The 21,814-nt window shown below is 42.7% G+C and overlaps 2 protein-coding genes across 2 annotated transcripts in view; both read left to right on the top strand.

The window, feature by feature from the left end:
• The first annotated feature begins 1,912 nt into the window (after nt 1-1,912).
• On the top strand, nt 1,913-17,781 carry LOC136679293 (dynein axonemal assembly factor 11-like). The gene is made up of 12 exons (XM_066657741.1): nt 1,913-2,103; nt 3,351-3,518; nt 4,419-4,496; nt 4,638-4,810; nt 5,288-5,454; nt 5,536-5,742; nt 7,169-7,246; nt 7,366-7,431; nt 8,500-8,569; nt 10,504-10,599; nt 10,978-11,063; nt 15,842-17,781. Exons 1-12 carry the CDS (start codon nt 2,094-2,096, stop codon nt 16,023-16,025), a joined length of 1,383 nt encoding a protein of 460 aa, XP_066513838.1. The 5' UTR covers nt 1,913-2,093; the 3' UTR covers nt 16,026-17,781.
• A 2,819-nt stretch (nt 17,782-20,600) lies between these two features.
• LOC136678775 (potassium voltage-gated channel subfamily KQT member 3-like) overlaps nt 20,601-21,814 on the top strand; it is a 33,258-nt gene continuing 32,044 nt past the window's right edge. The window contains exons 1-2 of the mRNA XM_066656911.1: nt 20,601-20,676; nt 21,226-21,694. Coding sequence (XP_066513008.1) covers nt 21,342-21,694 — 353 coding nt within the window. The 5' untranslated portion in view covers nt 20,601-20,676; nt 21,226-21,341. The remainder of the gene's footprint in view (nt 20,677-21,225; nt 21,695-21,814) is intronic.

Consider the following 21,814-nt stretch of genomic DNA (forward strand, 5'->3'; position numbering starts at 1 on the left):
AAATAGACGATTTACATCCATACTCGGTTTATTGAGCGCTTGCATTGAGCGAATCTATTATCAATAATCAATATTTCACAGAATCTGAACATTATACACACAGAGGGGTGTTTTATTTACGTCAGAAAACTAAACGAAACAACAGACGTTTCAAGGTCAAGCTTGTTATTATAATATTAACATTTTCTAATGACTGAATTAAGCTGCTTAAACTGCATCCATTGTGGACACGGTTTGTAAATGACTATTCTGGAGCAGCTTCCCATGACACTAAGGTCACCAAGCCTAAGGCAAAGTGTAGCATTTCTGTGGCATAAAATCTTCCAACATTTGACTGTAGAGCAGTGGCTCTGTGTTCCCAGGAGAGATGAAAATCGATCCAATACCTTTGGGACCCGTTTTGGCCATCAGGCATCAATCAATAATGCTCTTGTGGATATAAGCAACCAAACATTTTTGCAGCAATGTTCCAGTACCTAAAGGCTAAAGTGTGTGTTAGAGTTTGGTGTCTAAATGTCAAGCTTTATTCAGTTTGACAACTGACCATCCTGTTGGTGATTGTCTCTGGTCTCTGTGTGTGTGTGTGTGTGTGTGTATCAGGAATGAATCACCAGATGGTCCCCACAATGTAAATCGTTAGATCTTAAGGTGAAGACTGTTTTAAGGCTGTGTTAAGCTTAGGGTTAATGTAAAGTCTCCTTAAAATGAATGGAAGTCTATGTAACGTCCCCCATCACAGCGTAGAAAGCTCGTAGAAAGTATGGACAAGGTAAGGGCAAGCCTCCACAAAATTACAAAAATAATGGCTGTCTATATAATGGTATGTATGCATGGACCCCTGCGTGTGTGAATATGAGAACAAGAGAACAGCAAGGAATAGGGTATTCATATTAAACTGAACCGTGATAATATTGCTGTGTCATTCTCAGTTGTGTGTGCGTGTGTGTGTGTGTGTGTGTGTGTGTGTGTGTGAGAGAGCGAGAGAGAGAGAGAGAGAGAGAGAGAGAGAGAGAGAGAGAGCAGCTGAATACTGGAGGGTGCACTCCTGCTGTCTTTTATGTTTACAGCCAAACCTTCCATCATAGCACCCACCGGGTGTCTAGGGAGAAAGAGAAAGAGAGAGAGAGGGGGGGGGGGTGTTTATATGGGATTAAATTACTCTAGTGTTTTTACGGCTTTCTGTTCTTGAGCATTGTAGCATCTCTGAAGATGACACAGGAATTACAGAAATTAATGCATAATCTCTATAGAAAATAATGAAATTAAATGGATGAAATAGGACATTCTGGAGCAGCATCAAAGGGATATAACACCCCCAAGCACTGGGCTGTGGATCAGTGGAACTGTGATCTCTGGAGAGATTTAGCTCAATCCAATTTCTGAGATGAGCTGAAGTGGTGTTCGTCCAAAACCAAAAAACAGTATCAGTACCTGACCTTAATAATGTTTATGTGACAGAGCCTTACAGAAATATCTAAGTAAAATTTTGTAATTGCAACAAAAAAAAGAACATACTTCTTATAATTACTGTGCTTCGTTTCAGAAGAAATATTGGTCAAACATTTGGACATGTAATACTTCCAGTACACATTGTCACTGTCAAATTATTAACATGTATCTCCCAAAACAGTATCTTTACCAGAGAAGGAAAAAACCTTCTTAACTTTCAATGGTACTGAATATAAAAAGATTTTGTTCCAGGTCATTTTGGAACATTTCTATTGGTCCATTCATCATGAATTTTTCACACAGAGTGAAGGACAGCTGCTGTGTTCAAAAATATCGAAATTACTACATTAAACCACAGCACTCAAAACAGATATCCTCAAGACCGTGGGATTTGAAAATATCGCCCTCGTGTGGCTGCATTTAGATTTACACTAGCATTATACTGCCCTGATGTTTGTGCTACAACAGAAAAAGCATTAAAAAACAGGGTAAAAAGCGGCATTTCTTTCAGTTATTTCTCATTTTAATGCGTCATATTTTTCAAACCTAGTTAGTGTTTATTTGTGTTAAGGTCTGTGTCCAAAGGCTTTCCCCCCACACACGTCCTCTGGAGGTTACTATAGCAACGCCCCACAAACTCTACCATGGTCCGCAGTAAGTGTGTTTTCATTCACGTTTATTTTAGTAAATATATCTAAAATTATGCAACATTTCATCGTTTATGAACATTTACTCTTTGCATGTAGTAACCGTCACCATTTATAGAGTTCACCTCATAGTTTAACCTTCATTCTTTGATCAGTTTTATACAATTTAACCTTATTACAACGTTATTGTGGTGGCCGTTGAGTTGAGTGTCAGAGCAGTGTCTTAAAGCCACCCTCCTGTAAGAGGTTAAGAGCTGTTACTTTGTGTAAAGTGAAAGGGTTTGTGTAAATGAAGCAATTCATTGATAATTCTTTTCTGACGAGTTGTGCTATCGATATGCTTTACTTAGCGGTTCTGCGCATGCTCAGACTCAATTTTTAATGTTTTCATTATAAATGTCTTTAAACAATCTTAGTTTACGGAGATTAATTACTTAACTAATCCAAAACTGTATATATTGTATCAAATAAATTATACCACTAATAATAATATTGATAAAACCGTAATTGCGTAATTGTTGTCATCTTAATTACGTTATCTTTACCCTCATACAGGGATTTAGGCTGTACACATTGGAATTGGAGTGTTTTCTAATATGGTGTTTAGCCTATCGAAATTTCCCACCTAATTTTTTATTTAGGAGGTTACACCTATAAAAGTACAGTATGGTAGCACATTTTGACAAGGCAGTGGTTTCAGTTAAAAATTCTTGAACTGCAAAACAAATTTCAATCAAGCACCAGAGGCAAGAAGCAGGTGCTTTCGACCATTGTGCTGTTCCAGTTTGCTGTGGAACATCTTGATGTAACTCTGAATCAGTCCCAATGAAGAACTGCCATAACAAACCTGCTAAAAAAAAAAAAAAAGTTAATGCTTGCTCTTATAGAAAGGTGTCAGTACACAAAGTGCAGGGAAGCTTGCTGCGCCTGGGGCTGCATGTCTGTGCTGAGTCCTTTACCCCCCTCATACATCAGTGAGCCTTGGGCACACATTGGGCACCTTTCGCCAAAAAGTTAATCTGTCTGTTAACCTCTGAATGGTGGGGCCACAGGGCCTGTCATTTTGGAGATGCTCTGACCTTCACATTACACCCCTTTTCAAAGTGGCTCAGAGCTTGCTGCATTATACATTCCATATATCCCAATCCTTCACTGGTGGCATCATAACCAAATGACCAGTGTTATTCAGTTTATGTGCATACTCTTCTCTTACTTTGTCATTTCACCTGTAAACAACCAAATCTCTCTGTCCAGTATCTGAAGATCTGATTCGGCGACGAGCTGAGCACAATAACGGCGAGATCTTCTCTCTGGAGGAGGTTTCTCTCCATCAGCAGGAGATCGAAAGAATAGAGCACATCGACAAGTGGTGCAGAGACCTGAGGATCCTCTATTTACAGAACAACCTCATCCCCAAAATAGGTAGTCTTATCATCACACACAGACACACACACACACACACGTTTTCATGCATTGTGGGCACATTGCCTTGACTTCATTTAGTGGAGGCTTAACCAAAAGGGAGGGGGTGCGTAGCCTGTCCCTTGGGTGCCGAGGTGGTTGCCTGCACCTCTAGATGTGTGTGTGTGTGTGTGTGTGTGTGTATGGTTTCAATCAATTAATCAATCAACCCTCATTTTAACTCTGAGAGTGACCCTCCTCTAGCTGAGTAATTGCAGTTGACAGGGATTGAAAATAAATATAAAAAAAAAATGAAAAAAAAAATAAATATATATATATATATAATTATTAATATTAAATATTATGAATTATATAATAATATTGAATAGAAACAAAAGAATAAATTACAACGTCAGCTTATAATCAGACTTTGGTCCCCACAACATGATCTGGACCACACACACACACACACACACACACACACACACACACACACACACAGACACACAATCACACACACACACACACACACACACACACCTGGAACCTGGAGGTTGTGCGTTCAATTCCCGCTCCGGGTGACTGTCTGTGAGGAGTTGTGTTCTCCCCGTGTCCGCGTGGGTTTCCTCTGGGTGCTCCAGTTTCCTCCCACAGTCCAAAAACTCACGTCAGTAGGTTGATTGGTGACTCAAAAGTGACCGTAGGTGTGATTGAATGTGTGTGTGTGTGTCTGTGTTGCCCTGTGAAGGACTGGCGCCCCCTCCAGGGTGTATTCCTGCCTTGTGCCCAATGATTTCAGGTAGGCTCTGGACCCACTGTGACCCTGAATTGGATAAGCGGTTACAGATAATGAATGGATGGATGGTGATTGCTCTGATTAAATTTACTATCTTAAATGCCACTTTATTTCTCTTTCTGTAGAGAATGTTGGGAGACTGAAGAAGTTGGAGTATCTGAATCTGGCCTTGAACAACATTGAAGTGATTGAGAATTTGCACGGTAACATCATTCTCTAGTTAAACTTTCTCACGAAGTTCTTTAAAAAGTAATTTCCATTGACTATAAGTCAAAATTAACGTTTATTACCACGTTGATATAAAACGATAAACTCTGTGTGTGTGCGTGTGTGTGTTTTAACAGGTTGTGAGAGTCTACAGAAGTTGGACCTGACCGTGAATTTTGTGGGTTGTCTGAGCAGCGTGGAGTCTCTGAAACACAATGTTTTTCTGAGGGAGCTGTTCCTGGTGGGGAACCCCTGTTCAGAGTTCAAGGGTTACAGGGACTATGTAGTAGCCTCCCTCCCTCAGCTCCAGGTAATGGCCAGGAGTTTATAAAACATTCTCCAGTTCCAACACACCACATTAAATGGATTTCTTTTGATTTCACATCACTGCTTTAGCATGGTGGGAGGGGGTGCCAGTCCTTCACAGGGCAAAACACATACACAAATACACACTTTTGAGTCGCCAATCCACCTACCAACGTGTGTTTTTGGACTGTGGGAGGAAACCGGAGCACCCGGAGGAAACCAACATGGACATGGGGAGAACACACCAACTCCTCACAGACTGGAGCGGGAATCGAACCCACAACCTCCAGGTCCCTGGAGCTGTGTGACTGCAACACTACCCGCTACCGTGCCACCCCCACCCCTAACAGTTGCATAATATTATAAATAAAGCATTTATGGTGCAGTTTACAGTTTTTTAAATATATTATATATAATATTTTAATTTATATATAAATGAATATAAGTACAGTCAGAGCTGGTGCTCTATTCTCGTTTCCAGTGTTTGGACGGCACATCGATTGGTCGAGCAGAACGTATCAGAGCTTTACAAAACCTTGATGAGCTCAGGAAGAGCATCTTACAGCAGGAGAGACAGTATTTGGAGAAGAGAGAGGAACAAAAGAAGACCGGGGACAATCTGGATCCAGATGATTTCCGCAGCAGGACGTGAGTACACTCTATAAGCAATACATTAACCAATGATTTTTTTTGTCTTTAACTGCCGTGTGTATTTGTCACATCCTTTAGCTCATTCTCTGTGGAAGACAAGGAAAATAAAGAGCATGTGTCCTTCACAAATCTGGACCTCAACCAGGACCAGAACCCAGACATAAACACACACACAGAAGACCAAGACAGAGAATTCTGGGAAAAGCCATGTGCCTTCACCCCAGAGTCGAGACTGGAGGCACATCGCCATCTAGAGGAAAAGAGGAGAATGAAAGAGGGACAAAGGTAGAGAAAACTGCATTTTCATTCATTTCATTTATTGATTTTTTTGACATGGACAACACAGCAACATTGGAACTGTAACCTACAATTACACACAGGAGCCAGATGCACTGTATATAGTGTTTATAGCAAAATGCTAATATTCAACACCTGTTCATAGGAGGATTTAAAAATATTATATATGAAAGCAATGTTGTTTTACTTTTAACTTCAATTTAATACCTCTATTTAAAAATATATATTATTTTTCCTGAAAAGTAAATAAATTCAGACTGATCTCTGACGTTTACACAGAACTGCTCCTATAATCATCTGCCGTATTTAGACTTGAACTCTGTAGCTACCCCTGCTTCACACTCACCTTATTCCTCCCACTGTGATCACTCCCTGTGTTCTAGCAACAAGGCTAACACAACGTCAGTGTTAATTAAGGGGAATGGTTAATTATGAGAAACCCTGCAGTGTCCTGATGACCTCACCTTCTTTAATGAGGACAGGGAGGGCTAATTACACACACACACACACACACACACATACATACATACACACACATCTGAAAATGTGGCCTAGAATAAATGACTCAAACATCAATCCCAGAAATACCTCTTGGGCACAAATGCATGGTGTTTGTCCAAATTTGTGTGTTTGTGTTTGTGTGTGTGTGTGTGTGTGTGTGTGTGTGTGTGTGTGTGTGTGTGTGTGTGTGTGTGTGTGTGTGTGTGTGTGTGTGTTTGGGTGGGTGAGAGAGAGCCAGAGTGTTCTGAGATAAATTTAATGTTAATTTTTAAAAATGCTGAAATATCTCAATTAAAAGTCAGTTTGAAAAAGTCCCTACACTTGCACGTCTTGCACTGACACAGTATCCAGTGATGTTAACGCCAGTATTATTATTTATATTTTATACATTGTCGCATGTTATAAGAATGTTTTAAGGCAAATGCATCTGGAGGGTAAACCGCTTTGGGGGGAAACAGCAGAAGACTGAACAAAACTCATGAGGCTCTTAAACATATCAAACGTATTTCCTTAACTTGGCCACCAGGTGGAGGCACTTCTCTGTAACTGGGCACAGAACACATCTCCACAGAAATTTCCTTCAAATTAAGTCTGACTGCATTTGAGAACCGGTCACCATGCTGAGTCCTAAAGGTGGTCTGGAGGTGTAAAAAGCCCTGCATCACTCATCCCCCCAGCACTGGGCTGTGGAGCAGTGGAACTGCGCTCCCTGGAGTCCATGACCTCTCTCTTGTGGCTAATTCCTAAATCCTCAGCAATATTCCATTACCTACTATAAAAGCCTTCCCAGAAGAGTGCAATCTGTTCCTACAGCAGAGAGGAACAAACCCCTCATAAACATGTTGCATTGCAGAGGAAATATTGCAGGAGCAGGTGTCAACAAACCTTTGGCCACTCTCATTGTGTTTTGTAGAGACATGAAGACGGAAACTAAGGCCCCCAGAACTTTAATCACTGCTGAAGGAAAAGTACTGAACGTCAACGAGGCTAAGTATGTGTATACACACACACACACACACACACACAAATAAAAATACATATGTAAATAACAGTATTTACTGTACACAGTTAGTAATGTTATTTACTTTATTTACATTATTTCCCTTTTAGACTGGACTTTAATGTTACTGAAGATGAAGATAACAACTGTGTGCTTTTGGATCTACATGTGTACAGGTATACACACACACACACACACACACACACACTCAAACTCAAAAATTATTTATTGTCTGTAACCTGCTTATCCAGTTCAGGATCACAGTGGGACAATCCTCACAGACAGTCACCCGGAGGAAACCCACGCAGACACAGAGAGAACACACCACACTCCTCACAGACAATCACCAGGAGGGAACCCACGCAGACACAGGGAGAACACACCACACTCCTCACAGACAGTCACCAGGAGGAAACCCACACAGACACAGGGAGAACACACCACACTCCTCACAGACAGTCACCCGGAGGAAACCCACACAGACACAGGGAGAACACATCACACTCCTCACCGACAGTCACCAGGAGGGAACCCACGCAGACACAGGGAGAACACACCACACTCCTCAAAGACAGTCACCCTGAGGAAACCCACGCAGACACAGGGAGAACACACCACACTCCTCACAGAAAGTCACCCGGAGGAAACCCACGCAGACACAGGGAGAACACACCACACTCCTCACAGACAGTCACCCGGAGGAAACCCACGCAGACACAAGGAGAACACACCCTTCAAACAATATATTTCTTACAAATAATAATAAATACATGTTATAGTTCATTATCTAAAATAAATTATCAGTTTAACTGTCTGGAAGTGAGTAAGGTGTCCCAGCCTTAGACAGTAGACACGTGGAAGTGTGTTCTCTGGAGTGATGGCGCTCCATCCAATACCTTTGGGACAAGAAGTGTTGTGACTCAGAAGTGTTTGTCCCACGTTGGACAGGATACAGTTATAAGCAGTGAGTTAATTTGATTTGTAAGTTACCTTTACTACTTACAGATTAACGCTAATTTCCACTGGTGTCCCTATGGGATCTGCATGTTATGTTAGTGCAAACTAGAAGGTATGTACATGAATATTTTATTTACAGCTGTTTACCAATTTCTTGAATCGATATCTGTCAAAAATCAATATTTTGGCAACACCAACAAGACAGCAGGTCACTTGAGAATGACCATCAATGCCTCAGTCCTGTGTGGTTATGGATATAATAATATGGTACTGATATGTGACTGTAGGTATTTGGACACGTCTCTGCTGGATGTGGATATTCAACCTACGTACGTCAGAGTGACCATCAAAGGAAAGGTGCAACATTTTCACACTTTTTTGTATGTTCACTAATTCATCCTCTCCCTGCTCTTTCCATCTTTTCTCTCTTTCTTTTAACGCGGGCGTCTCAAAGTGCCTTCTGAGTGAATTAATAGGATACTTCCATTTATTTCTTAATTCTTAAGTCCACAAAAGCAAGTTTAACCAGATTTTAAAATAATACATTTGTCCATAAAATGTAAATATGTGGCATTTTTTTAAATGGTTTATTATTTATAAAAAGATCTCTCTGCTATAATTGCACACATTTCCTCTGGAACAAATAAGCCACCACTGTTTGGACACCACAGTATTTATGGACATGACTTATATTTTGTAAACTCAGATTGGACAGTGTGATGGATGGAGCTGTAGGTCACTTCACAAATGACACAAGTTTGATTTCTAAATTAGACGAGTGTGTGTGTGTTTGTGTGTAAATCACCGTCACAGTGACCCTTCAGAGTTCAAGGTCTATTAAGATGCAACACACACACACACACACACACACACACACACACACACACCTGGACAATACACAAGGGTGCAATAATTTAGGAGAGAGAGGGCAGAATAGCAGAAAAGGACTTGATTAAACAGCCCCAGAACTGACCTGTGTGTGACCCTCACAAAGCCCAAACAAATTGACAAAGCCTCCAAATTATTTAATTTCTGATCATTTTTTGACAGTTGTGCTTTTGTGTTTTCTGTTTAAAGCCGTGTTCACTCTGGCATATGTGTTTCTGTAAAATGAACCGTTGATTTAATTAAAAAAAATGTCATGACGGATGATGGACATGAACACAAGACAATGATTGAAAATTACGATCCTTGTCCATTAATAAAACAGATTTGAACTTTGGAAAGAGTGCACACTGACACAGCGGTGCAACAGCCAATAGGAGACAGTGTATAAACTGTCATAGACATGGGCATAGACAAGCAATATATAACAGTACATCGTTGCTGTGCCCTCCCTAGTCTTTGACTTTGAAGGAATACGTGTTCTGCATGTTAACTGTGGTAATAATTTTTTTTAAATGCAACTAAAGACAACTAAAACCTAAATAATTTCCCAGTAACCGGTAACTTATAGCAATAAAAAGTTAGTTAATAAAAGTTCAGTGCCATGCACTGGTCAAAATACCACAGGACTAATCACCACAGTTCCGTTCTCTGTCTTAACAATCCATTTCAGAATGACTCATTTGTGTTCCTGTTCCTTTAAATGACTTTACTTCAAGCCAAATGCACAAGCGTGAGACGTGAATGAGCGGAAACACTCATTTTTAGCCATTTTGCTTGGTTCTCTTTGTTTTCTCTTCTTCTCTTCAGCATTTTTGCTCATTACTCTTACTCCTTGCCTGTGCGCTCTTTCACATGGGGTGGTTCAGTTCTAAAGTCTCTGCATTTAAAGGCAGCATCTATGAATGCGGAGAACTGCAGTTTCTCTGGTTTGTTTACGTTCAGAAGCTCTGCGTCTTTTAACCACTTATGGAGCAGGAATAAAGCAATATCCACATCTCTTTTTCATGATTTGTAACATTTGGAGGTTCCATGCTGTTTCTTATCCGTGAGAAGAGAGAATGAGAGGAAGAGTAGCATGTCTGACAGAGCCACTTTGTTTTATTACTCGTTTACTGACACCAAGGCTTAATTAACACATTAGATCAGTTCCCAATGAGCAAACAGACTGGAGAGGAGCAAACGCTGAGGAAATATCTTCTGAATTTTATAAAATGTTTTTTTAACATGTACATTTCCAAAAAATACATTTTTCATAATATATCACCTAAGGGTTCCAAATGAAAGGACTGTGCTTAATATGCTCATAGAGTGCACAGTTTTTGGAAATTATCTTCTCATTATAACTGTGTGTGTGTGTGTGTGTGTGTGTGTGTGTGTGTGTGTGTGTGTGTGTGTGTTTGAAGGTGTTCCAGTTAGTTTTACCTGCTGAGGTGAAGCCTGACAGTAGCACAGCCAAGAGATCTCAAACCACTGGCCATCTGCTCCTCACCATGCCCCAGGTATAACTGGAAAATTAAACTAGTAACTGACTTGAATATATTGTAAAATGTTTCTGCTCTATCACAGCAACTAAATACACCTAACCTAGTGGCTACTACTTTAATAAACTACTATAACCTTCCTGTTGTCATGTACAGAACCACTCATCAATGCTTGTGGGTGTGTACAGTGAGGGGAACTCTAGTGCATCTCGATTATTCATCCGAGGCATTGTCAGATACGTTTAGTTTCTGAGATGTATCTTATTTCTGTAAAACGTGGTCAGTGTGAATGCGGTGGCTGGGTTGGATTTTCCAATAAAACCATATTAATCTTGAACACGTGTCCCTGGAGAACATTAATGTGTAATTTTACATGTTTTATATTTAATTGCTCAGGCACATGGAGAGATAAAATTAAAGAAAACAGCCCCGAAAGTGTCCACGGTTAACAGCAGCAAAAAGAATTCAGAGGAAAAAGCCAAGTGAGTAACTCTTTCTTACACCAATCATTTTTACAGCAGTTTTTAAAGAAGAAACAGCATAACTTCATATGCAACTGTGTTTAGTGCACAGCTTTCAGAGACTTAAATCTGTCCTTTAATAAATCAAAATGCTATTAGACCATTTATAGAACTGCTGTATCACTAATGAATGTATTAGAATGCAAATGATTGTATTAGAAATTCCGTAAAAACATTATTTTTGGATAATAATAAATAATATGTTTTATTATTGATGGCTCCAACTGAAGGCCTTAGCACTGACATGTTTCAGCAGTTAGGAGACTCACATTAGAGAGTAAATGTGAATATGTTTGTGTGTGTATGTGTGTGTGTGTGTGTGTGTGTGTGTGTGTGAGAGCATGTTTGTGGGTTATGAAGGCTTCATAACAGTTCATAAGCCCTTTGACCCCAACGAATCCTCATTTTTAATGGAATTGAGAACGCAGCTATAACTCACTCATAAACACTGTGTCATGTATGAGATTAAAACACTGTTTGTACATGCACACACACACACACACACACACTCACACAAACGTCACAGGAACAGAGCTACTGAGTCAGGGATGCTCACTCATTTTGCGATGGTGTTGCATTTTGAGAACAAAGTTGCAATAAGACAAAATGGCATTATTATTAGACAAATTATAATATTTACTAAAGACGCTGATGCTGATGTGGAACTATGTATTAGGGCTGTCAAACAGGGAATCAGATTTGTGCCAAAAATCTAAACATGGAATCTGTGCCAAAAATCTAAACATGGAATTTGTGCCAAAAATCTAAACATGGAATCTGTGCCAAAAATCTAAACATGGAATTTGTGCCAAAAATCTAAAATTTCATTAATTCATTCATTGTCTGTAACCTACCCAGAATCACTGGGTACAAGTTGGGGCGCCAGTCCTTCACAGGGCAACAAACACACATTCACTCACACCTACGGACACTTTTGAGTCTCCAAAAGACACAGGGAGAACACACCACACTCCTCACAGACATTCACCTGGAGGAAACCCACTCAGACACAGGGAGAACACACCACACTCCTCAAAGACAATCACCCGGAGGAAACCCACACAGACACAGGGAGAACACACCACACTCCTCAAAGACAATCACCCGGAGGAAACCCACACAGACACAGGGAGAACACACCACACTCCTCACAGACATTCACCTGGAGGAAACCCACTCAGACACAGGGAGAACACACCACACTCCTCAAAGACAGTCACCCGGAGGAAACACATACAGACACAGGGAGAACACACCACACTCCTCACAGACAGTCACCCAGAGGAAACACATACAGACACAGGGAGAACACACCACACTCCTCACAGACAGTCACCCGGAGGAAACCCGTGCAGACACAGAGAGAACACACCACACTCCTCACAGACAGTCATCCGGAGGAAACCCACGCAGACACAGAGAGAACACACCACACTCCTCACCGACAGTCACCCGGAGGAAACCCACACAGAAAAAGGGAGAACACGCCAAACAGACATTCACCTGGAGGAAACCCACTCAGATACAGGGAGAACACATCACACTCCTCACAGACAGTCACCCGGAGCGGGACTCGAACCCACACCCTCCAGGACCCTGGAGCTGTGACAGAGACTCTACCTGCTACGCCATTAGCTGAACATTTGGGATGAGGTCGAACACATGCTTCCTCTGAGACCACCAGCTCTTTTTACACGGCTCCTAATGCAACATCAACCAACAGCCCAACGCACCACAGGAAAGCACACACTGCCCAGGTTTCTTACAACAGACAAAAGATGCCCATGCAAATGGGCACCATGCCATGTTATAAGAGAAAGGAGTGGGACATCCCTCCAACATCACGCAGAGAACAAAGCCAGTTGTGCGCTCTTGGCCTTTCCCTTTACAAGAAAAAAAATATTTATTTCTTTATCCATTTTTATTTTATATTATTTAAACTATAACGATAATGTATGTCATATAAATATATGGCATTATTCTAATCTGTTTTGTAATCTTTGCTGTATATCCCTTTTTTGTCGTTTTCTTTCTTTCACACTCTGCTTTCTCTCCTCTCACTATGTCACTGTGCCCAGCGGATCCCTGTGGGTGGTCTAGACCAGTCACCTTCATCACTCCAGTACTGAGAGAGAGCGGGAGAGAGAGAGAGAGAGAGAGAGAGAGAGAGAGAGAGAGAGAGAGAGAGAGAGAGAGAGAGAGAGATCATTAGAAATGAGAGGGAGAGAGACAGCTTCTATGTCCACCATAAATATAACATACTCTTTCTAACGTTTAAGAAAAACAAAGAGCCCTGGGTGATCTGTGCTGCTCTTACGTTATTTATATCATTCTTATTAATAAAGTGAGAGCAGCACAAAAGCTTTGTTGAAGGGCACTTCAGCTGTGGATGAATTTTTCCTGACGGTCCTGGGAACTGAACCAGTCTCAAGCTCCCATTTCTGACCTTAAGGCCACAGCTGCATGGTAATGGTTTTGTAGAATTTAATTACCTGGAATATACCATTGTCTGTGAACTATGAAATTTGCCTTTAATTTTCAGAAATTAGATTCATTCATTCATAGTCTGTACCCCTCTGTATCCAGTGCAGGGCAGCGGTGGGTCCTGAGCCTACCCGGAATCACTGGGCGCAAGGTGGGAACACACCCTGGAGGGCGAGACACACTCACATTCATTTTATTTTTTTATAATAATAATAATAATAATAATAATTTTAAAAAAGTATATAAATAGTGCTTTACCAGAAATAAAGAAAACACAAATTGTTATAAATATAGAAATATATATTTAAAAAAAACAAGAAAAATAGGAAATATGAACATTGTAGGAAGGATGTGATGTGAAATCATGGGTGGTGTCACGCCCTCGTCTCGACGTGTCTGTTTTCCCCGGTCATGTGCTCTTTCTCAGCACATGGCTATGTTTTGTTTATGTTCTTGTCTCCGCCCTTGTCCCGTCCTTGTTCCGCCTCGTCGTCTGTGTCATCTGTTAACCCGTCCTCCTCGTTATCTGTCCAGGTGTGTCTCATTTATGTCTTGTATTTAAGCCCTCTTGTCTCACGTCCTGTTTGTTGAACATTTCTCATTTCTCTGTTGTCTTCAGTCCTGTCGGTCATGTTATCTGTCTGTCTCCGTAGTTTTCCCCGTCGTTGTTTCATTTCCTATTGTTGTCGTTTCGCTTTGTTGTCCGTCTGTCCCGTTTACCCTGTTTATTTACTTGTCTCCAGTTTGGCTTGTTTACCTTCTGTTAAAAGTCTCTGTTTTGTTATTTTCAGTTAATAAACATTTACTGTGTTTTAGCGAGTGCGTCCGCCCTCAGTCAGTCCGCTCCGTGTTCCTGACAGGTGGAAAATAATTAAAATGTAAAAATAAGAGTAGATAAAATGAAAAAGTAAATTATACATGATTCAAATTAAAAGCAAAAAGTAAGAGATAGAGTTAGTTTGTTTTTTAAAAAAGCCTAAGGGAATTAGTGCTCTTAGAGTCTGGGGGCATTATAACAAAACACTGCCTCCGTGTAGAATGTTCCCATAATAAAGTAGGTTGCCAGCGAGAGTAGAGAATATGCTCAGAGAACTTGCTTTGATCAAGAAGTGCCATTTAGTGAGTATTATGTCATAGTAATCGCTTCTTTGTGTAGAAATTCCACTGTCTATTGACCACCAAGACATACTAGATAGGTGAAACCACCCACCAGATAGCTTGGAGTAGGTAGTCACAGTCAAATGACTGGCTCTCAGCGCGTCAAAGAGGCACCACACTTGTAGTGTTAAGAGACTTTACAGAAAGTCACTTATAACATTCGGATGACAACTGTGGCTATGGAGGCTCAGGAGGGCTAAAACCGTGCATGGTTTCATTCAGATAATTAAATGTTTTCTTTCTTGTAATGATTGGGTTTTCCCCTTGAAGGCTGATGAAGTGGTAGCACCCAAGTTTATACACCTTACAGATGATAAAGACACAAAAGGTGTTTCATAGAGTGAAGGCATTGACACAGGTTAACCTGGGTGGGAGGCACTGTCCGTGCAACTGAGAGAGTGCTGCTGAGATAAAAGGGAAAAGGGAGGGAAAGGGAGAGAGAGAGAGAGAGAGAGAGAGAGAGAGACCAAGTTAGTGAGAGAGGAAGAGATAGATACCGAATGGCCTCAGTTTAAATTTTCTCAAATCAAATTTAGATATTTTATCCTAAATGTAAACTCCAAACCAAAACATGGAGTATGTGTTCATGCGGATAATAATCTGAAACATGCAGAAGATCAGTTTGTCTGTAATCGAATTAACACATTTCCCAGCACATCAGTAATCTAATAATCAGAAAACGCTGTTTACACCAGTTACTGAATAATCTGATTTCTGTATAGGTTTATAAGATTATCAGCACTAAATTACTCCTATTGTCTGACAGCAGTCAGTGATCTGCACCGTAAATATTACACACTGTTTTGTTCTCACTAATACAGCTCCCTTCCTTCACACTCTCTCTCTCTCTCTCTCTCTCTCTCTCTCTCTCTCTATCTATCTCTCTCTCTCTGTAATTGAGGTTGAGGGAAGGAGGGGGAAGTACAGACATCAGGATAGAAATAAAATCACAGATGAGCTCCTGTATGAGAAGAAATCGACCCAGGACCACATTGATATATCAATAGAAAAAGCTACACACCCCAGATACATGTGGAGATCTTGATATGAACCTTCAGAAAGCTTCAGTGTCCTCCTTTTTCTGTCTCTTTCTGTAGGGGGATTTCTGCTTGTGAGAGATTAGAAGTTGACCCCAGCAGAGGCTCCACAGTGGTCCTGTCCAACATAATTCCCAGAGAAAACTACATTACGCATGGTCCCCTGCAGTTCTCCCACGGAGCTCTAGAGAAACCTGTGTCCAAGGGTTTTGTGGATGACCCAGAAGTGCCTCCACTCATCTGAGAAATTGAAGAGTGTGCCTCCACACGCTTAAGACATTTATGAGCATGCATAAAGAGATGGATAGATAGATAGAGAATGAGAGAGAGTGAGAGAGAGAGAGAGAGAGAGATACAGAGAGAGAGAGAAAGAGAGAGAGAGATACAGAGAGAGAGAGGATGGAATTTCACAATGTACAGCTTTGCATATTAGGGATATATTACATGTACAAATATTGTATGTTTACGTGGCTGTATACAAGCAATTCACACAACAATGCCAAAGCCATCGTACAAGATTACAAGAATATTTCTCTTGTTTGTGTGTGTGTGTGTGTAAGAGATAATGGATGCAAGTGACTCTTGTTTCCCCTGACTCAGATGATGAGGCAGTTTCATCATCACATCGATCTTCTTTACACACACACACACACACACACACACAGATTCACAGAAGGATTACACACACACACAAACACACACACACACACACACCTAGTCTGATTCACTCAGCTCTTATATCACACAAACACTATGTGTCTCTTTGCCTCCTGTTACATACTTAAGCCACTTAAAGTCGTATTAGAAGATGTTTTTGCATTTTCTGCTTCTTTAGTTCCACGTTAATTCCATTCAGTGATGTTAAGGTGTGGGCTCTAAGTCCATTGTCCTGAGAGACAACAGCGTCCTCTGTAGCTAATTTTTAAATTTCAATTTGTGTCAGTTTCTTTTTTGTAGTGGGCTTCTCTTCAGCGGCTTATTTCAGACATATTAGGTCTGTCCCAAATCCCAGTGAGCTCCCTAAGTAGGCAGTGACTCTGTAGGCAGTTTTTTACGTCGGCAGTGCTCTTGCGTTTCAGTGCCATGGATTCCAGTCTTCGCATTTTTATTACAATTTTAATTGTTTTTGTTCTGGGAGAAGAGTGAAATAAACAGGAGTTGTGTTGACAACCATAGGATTTCCTTCACAGCTGAGGAACAGTTCGATGTCGTCTTAAAATTCGGCCAAATTAAGGTATCTCAATAGGCAATGTATTTAAGGTGTCTAAAAAAAAACGGGACAGCCTACGTGTCTGGAGCGGGCACACAATGGCATAATATGCTCTGTGTGTCGACAGCTCCCCATGTTTTGGGACAGACCTGTAGCGTTATGTTTTATAAAAATACAGACTGGTTTTCTTTTTTTAAATGTGGAAAGAGAGGCTACTTCTTCATCTGTACTTTGAATAAATTAACAACTGAAAAATAGTCTTCATTAGTGCGTTTGTCGTTTGAACTCTGGCCAAACTCCAGAGGCCTTGAGGATGGGGGTAGTTTTAACCAAATTGCTGGTAGCCATTGCATCTGTTTTCAAACTTCTAACACAATCACTGGACAGATGAGTACTCTCGGAGGAAAAGGCTAATGGCTTTTCTCCACAGGGCAGTGTGGTATGACTCCTGCCAAGAGACCTGTACAGTATCAGAGCACTGGAGCTGAGACCGTTATCCTTTCTGTTGGGGTGCCAAGTGTGCGGAACTGGAATGTATGGGTGGAGCTAGAAGCCTGTGCCAATCACTGATTGGTTAAATGCAGTTGCTCCAGAAACGTCATGCAGTCACTTTCACCCTCTCTCTCTCTGCAGGTAACACTGTGTGTTGCACTAAATGAACCTTGCTTCTTTTTGTCGTGACTGGATCTGCTCTGTGAGTCAGCTGACATCATACTAGTGACATCACACCGATGACATCACACTGCCGAACTCTCTACGTCTCCGTAAACAATTCTCCATAAACGCTAGATGTCGTGAATTGTCCTGAAATTGTGTGCTGGACACACACACACACACACACACACACACACAAACACACTTTCTGAAATAAAGCTCTGTGTTTATAAACTCACCCAGTATCATCGTTTCTCTCATTGCTGAGTGGCTAGAGTTTCACTGCTGTATTTGCGTGTTTCTCCTGCAGCAGTGTGTTATTACACGGCCTACTTCCTTTATTCTCTCTCCATCCCTGTTCATGTCGTCTCATCCTCCTTCTCTCCTCTCTTTCTTTCTCTCACTCTCCCTCTTCTGTGTGTGTGTGTGTGTGTGTGTGTGCCTGTAGGGAATTGTAGAGAATCTACTGCCCTCACAGACTGAGTGGCTACAGAGAGAGAGAGAGAGATGGAGTGTGAGAGATGGGAAAGACAGAGACTGTTTCATGAGGAAAGACAGAACAATGAAGTAGAGAGACAGCTGCACAAAGTGTGTGTGTTCAGACAGAGAGAGAGAGATGCAAAAGGAGGAGCGAGAAAGAAAAAGAGAGGAAGGTTTAATCAATATTTGATGAGATTTACAGATTGCGGTTCTGTAACATGTCTTTTGTTCCACACCTCACACATCAAAGCAGGAATATTCTGGGAAATAAACTCTCAGCCGTGCACACACACACACACACACATTTACAAAGGGACACACATACACTAAATAACATCATGTGAAGATGCCCATTCTTACAACAAATTAATTCAAAAGATGCTTTATGCTGCACCCTCTGTGAACAGTGTATTGCCCTCTGTAGAGGAACATGAAATGGGAGGCTGTAGAGTAGCTGCACATGAGCCTATGGTCACAGTACTGAATGCTCTCACTGCACTGGGCTGTGGAGCAGTGGAACTATGTTGTTATGGAGCTCCATACCTATAGGACGACTGGGGGTGGTGTTTGTGATCCACCACTAATCATCCAACATCAGGACCTGGCCTTAACAGTAATGTGGCAGACTGCCATCAAATCCTCACAGCAATGTTCCAACACCCAGCAGAGCAGATGGTGTCAGATTGCCTGACACTGGAGGTTCAGATGTGTGTGTGATGTGTAAATAGTGTTAATCCCACTCTCTGGAGCAACTGGGCGTTGGCGCGGTGGAGCTGGATACATAGTGTACTGAAGCACATACACACACACACACACACACACACTTCCTCAGGATGGGTCAGGACATACTGCTTGGAAAAAAAGATGGCAAATAGACACATAAAAATGAAGCTACATCAAAACTGTCCAGAGACTTAAGGTTAGCAAAGATTAATGATCCACAACAAATTATTCTTTCGAAGGAGCAGTGGAGAGAGAGAGAGAGAGAGAGAGAGAGAGAGAGAGAGAGAGAGAGAGAGAGAAAGAGACACAGAGAGAGAGAGGGAGAGAGAGACAGAGAGAGGTGGAGAGAGAGAGGGAGAAAGAGGGAGACAAAGAAAGGGAGAGAGAGACAGAGAGAGAGGGAGAGAGAGAGAGAGAGAGAGAGAGAGAGAGAGAGAGAGAGCAGGAGAGGGAGGAGAGCTTTGTCAGGATGAGTGAGTGTTAATAATTTACATGTCTGACGGCTAGTGACATGGCCATGATTTATTCATCCCTCCTTCCTCTGAGACAAAAACAATGACAGAAACCGTCCTCTCTCAGTGTGAAGGGGTGCAGGAGGTCAGTCCAGTTCTGAATCGGCGGGTGTAAACACTCCTTAGACCGTTCCAGTTCAGTTCGGATCTTGTCATGTGAACTTGAGAGTGAAGCGTGAACATGACCTAGGGGGGCGCTGGCACTCGTGTGTCCACTTTATGGAGAGATCACAAGTTCAGTTCCTGGTGATGGCATAGAGCCTAGAGACTAGAAACTGGACTGTATTTATAGTTTAAAAAGAGCAGCAATTTAATAATAATGACAGCAAAAAAAACTAGAGATTTCATCATCAAATGATACATATTATTATTACATTTTTGGAGAATGCAGAGAAATATCTGTATCTTTGTATCTCTGTATGCTCAAAAGTGTCCGTAGGTGTGAGTGTATGAGTGAATGTGTGAGTGTGTGTTGCCCTGTGATGGACTGGCGCCCCCTCCAGGGTGTGTTCCTCCCTTGCACCCAGTGATTCCTGAATTGCACTCTCCTGAATTTAGAGCAAAAATAAGTCCGTTTTACCCCCTATGGAGCAGGAATAGAGCAACATCCTCATCTCGGTTGGTGCTTTTCAGCGTTTGGAGTCTCTCCGTTTTCTAAAAACCTCCAGATGGCGTTTCTCTGCCGTGAGCAGAGAGAGAGAAAGCCTAGCACCGGACCAAGGCACTTTGTTTTTTTTTTACTCATTTAAAGACACTGGGGCTTCGTAAACACATTAGAGCGGTTTCCAGCGCAAACCAACTGCAGAGCAGCACGTGATGAGGAGACACAGGGAGAGAGAGAGAGAGAGAGAGAGAGAGAGAGAGAGAGAGAGAGAGAGAGAGAGAGAGAGAGACATAGAAAGAGAGAGAGAGGGAGAGAGAGAGAGAGAGAGAGAGAGAGAGAGAGAGAGAGAGAGAGAGAGAGAGATTGTAGACTGTTTTCGTTTGACCTCACTTCACTCCTCCAGTATTATCTTGTATTGTACTGAAGCTGTTGCTCTTGCTCTCCTCTCACGCGGCGGACTGTAGGTGAAGCGGAGCGCGTCACGTGAACACCGGCGTCTCGCGCCTCTGTTTGTACACCCCCCTCCCTCACCACACACACACACTCATACCCCTGTCCCCCCACCCACCCCCACCCCCCTTCATCTCCGCCCCGTGGCGCGCGTCACGCCACCTATTTCAGGCGAGCGGCAGGTAGCCTACAGCAGCGTGCGGAAGGGACTTGTGACTCGCGAGAGTGATGCAGCAAAGGGAGCGGCCGCGCTGTGTACACGGTATGCGTGTGTGCGTGTGTGTGTGTGTGTGTGTGTGTGTGATCTGGGCGCGCGCTGTGTTGTGTATAGACCCCGTGCACGCGGTTACGCTGCTTGGCTCGAGGCAGAGCATTTGTTGCGCGCGCTCTCGATCCCTTTGTTGCATGTGTAGCAGCAGTTAGCCTGACTTGTGCGCGCGTGAGGTTTCTCGTCTTGTGCGTGTCTGTGCGTTTACGTACACACACGGGTGATTGTCTTACTATCCGTGTGAGGACCGCATGGCCACAGAATGAAGGGAGGAGAATTGTGAGGACCTCGTTTGGAAAGGGTTAAACTGTAAGATGTAGAACTGTGTCAGAGACTAAGCTCAGGCCTAGGATCAGGTTTAGCTTTAATAGCCACAACCTGGCTGCATTTATACAAAGTCCTCACAAGTGCAGTGAAACCGGATTGTGTGTGTGTTTGTGTGGGTGCGCGCGCACAAAATCGAGTGTCGTTTTCTTTCGCCCTCTCTCTCTCTCTCTCTCTCTCTCTCTCTCTCTCTCTCTCACACAAACACACTCTCCGCAGCGGATCCCGTCTCGCGCTTCTCTCCTCTCGTTCAATGACGCTCCGGAGGGGCTCGCGCGCTCCAGCGCGGATCATGGCATGCTCTTCGTCCCGCAGCTGCTCACGCGCCACTCAGCATGAGGCTCCTCGGGGCCAGGAATGGCGGCGGCGGCGGCGCTGAAGCGGAGGCGCGCGACAGCGGCGACGGAGGCACGAGGCGCGGGAGCGCGCAGGCCGGCGAGCTGGAGGCGTGCACGGGGCACGAGCGGGACGGCGCACTGCTGCTGGCGGGCGCGGGAGCGGGCGCGAGCGCCGTCAGGGTGGCGGACTTCAAGCGCGGCTCGCAGAACATCGGGCTGCTTGCGAAGACCCCGCTGGGCTACACGCGTCCCGTGAAGAGGAACAACGCGCGTACGCGCCGCATTCAGAACCTCATCTACGACGCGCTCGAGAGGCCGCGAGGATGGGCGCTGCTCTACCACGCGTTCGTGTGAGTCCGCACACACACACACACACACACACACACACACACACTCTGGCTTTTGTTTATGACTTATTTCAATTCAGAACACACTGTGAAATGCTCAAGGCCCAATGTGGTCCAGAGAAG

The sequence above is a fragment of the Hoplias malabaricus genome, chromosome Y (genome assembly GCF_029633855.1).
Source record: "Hoplias malabaricus isolate fHopMal1 chromosome Y, fHopMal1.hap1, whole genome shotgun sequence".
In the NCBI taxonomy this organism is placed as follows: Eukaryota; Metazoa; Chordata; class Actinopteri; order Characiformes; family Erythrinidae; genus Hoplias; species Hoplias malabaricus.

Bases quoted from the DNA above. Each gene is read 5' to 3' on its own strand.
- LOC136679293 (XM_066657741.1), top strand. The intron at 4,811-5,287 runs GTAATGGCCAGG...TCTCGTTTCCAG, and splicing joins CCTCCCTCCCTCAGCTCCAG to TGTTTGGACGGCACATCGAT. The intron at 11,064-15,841 runs GTGAGTAACTCT...CTCTTTCTGTAG, and splicing joins AATTCAGAGGAAAAAGCCAA to GGGGATTTCTGCTTGTGAGA.